Raw genomic sequence first — 3,466 nt, forward strand, 5'->3', positions numbered from 1 at the left:
CCCTACACTTAATGAGATCACTGTTTCACACCCATACATGATGGGTGATCTGCTCTGTTACATGACTCTGAGCAGTGACTCATTTTCTCCTGCAAGAATTCAAACAGGAGGTAAAAAAAAAAAAAAAAAAAGAAAAAAACCCCAACCCATCTTACTCAGACAGCACTATTTTCTACTGCATATAATTACCTGATAGCTGAGGTTGCAAAGACTTGACCTTTAGAGCCCACACAAAGAACTATCATGGAAGCAACAACTACAATTAAATCTGGAAAAGAAAATTCAATTGAAAAAATGAATTAGCAGCACCTTGCAATACTTCTGCGAGACTGTTACTAGAACCAATGCTAATATTACTGTAACAATTTCAACAGTCATCCCAAATCAAGATTTTTGTTTATATAGCAAGAGATCACTATTGTAACATATAAAGAAAATATAATTGTGTGATATGATAGAAAGGTTTTACTGGGATGGGTCCAAGATGGCCACATTCGAGATGAATGATGAGAGTGATGGGAGTTACTGTAAAGCAGCTTCAGCAGCCTGGAATCCTTATTAGCTATAACCCATGAAGAATTTAAACAGTTTCTACCTATTATGTCTTCTGTGTATCTTATTTTCTCTGCTGTTTTAGGCAATATTTTATTCGCTGACAGAGGTTTGGGGCTTTATTTCATATATAACACAATTGCCTCACTATTATTTCATCTGTCCAGGTCTAAGAGGGAGAGAAAAATTGGAATCAGTGTGTAAGTCTAATTTAGTTTCAGTCAGTCATTACCCTAGGACTGTACTCTCAATCTCTGTGCCTCAGGCCTAGTTAGTTTTGGAAAGGAACTCTGTATTTTAGAGAATGAAATAGTTCTTGATACGTATCTGGGAAAGCGGAACTTTGTTTTGCTTTCCAAGCTGAAATAAATTAGATGATGTTTCAGAACCCCTGGTGTTCTAGGTCTCAGGAGAAATAGGCTGTGGACAGAGTGCAAAGATGCAGTCAAAACCATTTTATAGCTGCAGCCACATCTGAGATACAGTTGTTGTTTACATACATGCACAGAGAAGCTAAACTAAGCTCTTTTATGATTGCAAAAATACTTAGGTACAAAACTTTGCAATTTAAGTTCAGCAAAACTGTAGACAGTTTATGGAAAAACTATATCCTCTATTCAACAACAAATAATGTTTCTGAGTAGTGGAAAAAACTATGTCACAGAACAAGAATTACTATGCTGCTATAACAATACTACTCTTCCAAAATCTGGTTTGTTTATTCCATTTATATTTGGAGTGCTTCAGAGCAAGGGTCCTTACAGAGTTCTCTCAGTATTGGCTAACAAAACACAGATTGATTTTGGATTAAAATGTTTCTTTTGGTAAAATTCTTAAATGCATGACAAGCATTTTTTAAAACATAATGATTTGTGACATATATGGAATACATGGATGGAATTTCTCAGAACACTGAAGTCATGTTAGGAAGTGAACTGCAGTGAATAACAAGGGAAGTCAGGTGCCCAGTTTCAAATGCATCACTGAAAACCATATTTTAATCCAACAGATACACAAAGTAAATGCAGTTCCTCTGTCATGTTCCACCATACAGTACACAGCTCAGTTAGAGTGCAAAATAAACTCATAATAAATTATTCAAATGGCTGTTGGAAAGAAAAAAAAAGAGAAAAGACTATTCAGTATCTTTAAAAAAATACAGTTGTAGCTATTGTAGTGTCTGGGATCCTGAGGTCACACGAGACAGGACTATGGCCAAGATTTATTTCTGGCAAAGCTTCAGATCACTTGTGAAAAGAAAACACTTCGCTCTTCTGGAAAAACAAACCAAGCTACATTTGTTCTCGAGTGACAGTGCCATGGATCCCTGCAAGGAAATTCAGACCTACGTTAACCCTAACGACAAGAGCTCTTGCTCTAACTTGGCTACAACTGCTGCAGAAATTCCACTTCTCAAAACTTTCAAGGACAACTTTTACTCGTTGTTTACATCAACTTTGCAAGCTGTGCATACTTACCAATGATTGAAATAGGCTTCCTAGCAAAACGAAGCCTTCCCCATATCCCAACATATTTACTGCGGCATCCTGCTGACCATAACCGAACCACATACTCTGTTCCAAAGAACACCACTAAGACAATTTCCTAAAAGAAACAGACAGGGAACGAGGTTAATTCTCTACTGTATGGCTTTCATCTCTTTTTTTCAGAATGTGTTAGGAAATGCTAACAGAAAATATAAAATTTGTAAGGTAAAAAATGTCAACTATATCAACATGGTCTAAAGTAAAAGAAAAGCCTGTAAGAGTAAAGAAAGAAAAGATTAAGAGCAAGTTTAAATACTTTAATTGCACGCAGTTTGGCTTGTCTGCACGTACTAAAACTGAAAACCATTCCGTGCAATTCACTTGGTCTAATTCAAACAAAAGGTTTCCTGACTGAGCCAAAGAAAACAAGCAGAGTCTGTATTGAGAAGATGAGTATTTTGCTAGCACGTTTCATTTCGGGAAGAGGTGTGCTTCACATTCCATTTACTGTATCAGCTTCACCTCCCACTTATTTTTACTTTTTCAGTCTTCCTTTCATCTCACATGGATCAAAGACAGACTTCTAGTCCCCGTTACCAATATGTCCGTCTCCAGGTATGCTGAAAACCCAGTGAGACCTCATGCACACCTTTCCCATCCTCTTGTCAACAATTAGAGACTTCAGCACAAAGAGAGGTCTGGTCCTGAAGCACTGCTGGTATCAAGCTACGTGTTAACCACAGAGCTACGCTGAGGTATGACTTTGGAAATGCCTACGAAGTGATAGATGTCAGAGACATCCCACAGTCTTGTTGATTAGGCAGAGGCACAATTATATCATATTTGGAACTTAGGCAATGTGTAAGTAAACCTTGCTTTTCTACAGCCTGGTTGAGCACAGCTTACTCAGCGTAGTTTCCTTGAGTATCAGGGAGCTGCAATACTTCCATCTTGGCCAACTTGATTAATAACTGGTCACATTCACTATCAAAGCCAACAGTAAAATCTACTCATTGGAATGGTAACAGTGGCTTGGAATTGAAAACACACAACACGTGGCATAAGAGAGAGTAAAGCAAAGAAACCAATCATAAGGTGTCACAGTTACACAGGGTAATGCAGATTAAGAGAACAAATTGCTTATTTCATAGAGTGATTTAATATAAAGAGCAACTGCAGAGATGGTCACATGCTGCTGAATATTGTATCCAGCCTCCTCACATTTCTGCAGGGCTTACTGCTGTTCTTCATAACAGATCGGCAAACAGGACTCAAGATGGTACCTATGATTATTAACCAGGATACAACCATCAGTCAAGACAAATGGGAGTCATCTGATCACCTTCAAAATTCATGGAACATTGCCTTGAACACTCAGTAAAATAGTATTTATGGCAAAAAGAGGGGAAAAAAAATGTTATTCATCA

The 3,466-nt window shown here is 37.6% G+C and overlaps 1 protein-coding gene across 1 annotated transcript in view; it reads right to left on the minus strand.

Annotated features, from left to right (window-relative positions):
- Window positions 1-2,202, minus strand: part of LOC104526967 (potassium voltage-gated channel subfamily KQT member 1) — a gene marked incomplete at both ends in the record, with an annotated part of 14,671 nt that extends 12,469 nt beyond the window's left edge. The window contains 2 exon segments of the mRNA XM_029085628.1: window positions 190-268; window positions 2,031-2,202. Coding sequence (XP_028941461.1) covers window positions 190-268; window positions 2,031-2,202 — 251 coding nt within the window.
- Window positions 2,203-3,466: the final 1,264 nt, after the last annotated feature.

The sequence above is a fragment of the Antrostomus carolinensis genome, unplaced genomic scaffold (genome assembly GCF_000700745.2).
Source record: "Antrostomus carolinensis isolate BGI_N321 unplaced genomic scaffold, ASM70074v2 scaffold25660, whole genome shotgun sequence".
NCBI classification, from domain to species: domain Eukaryota; kingdom Metazoa; phylum Chordata; class Aves; order Caprimulgiformes; family Caprimulgidae; genus Antrostomus; species Antrostomus carolinensis.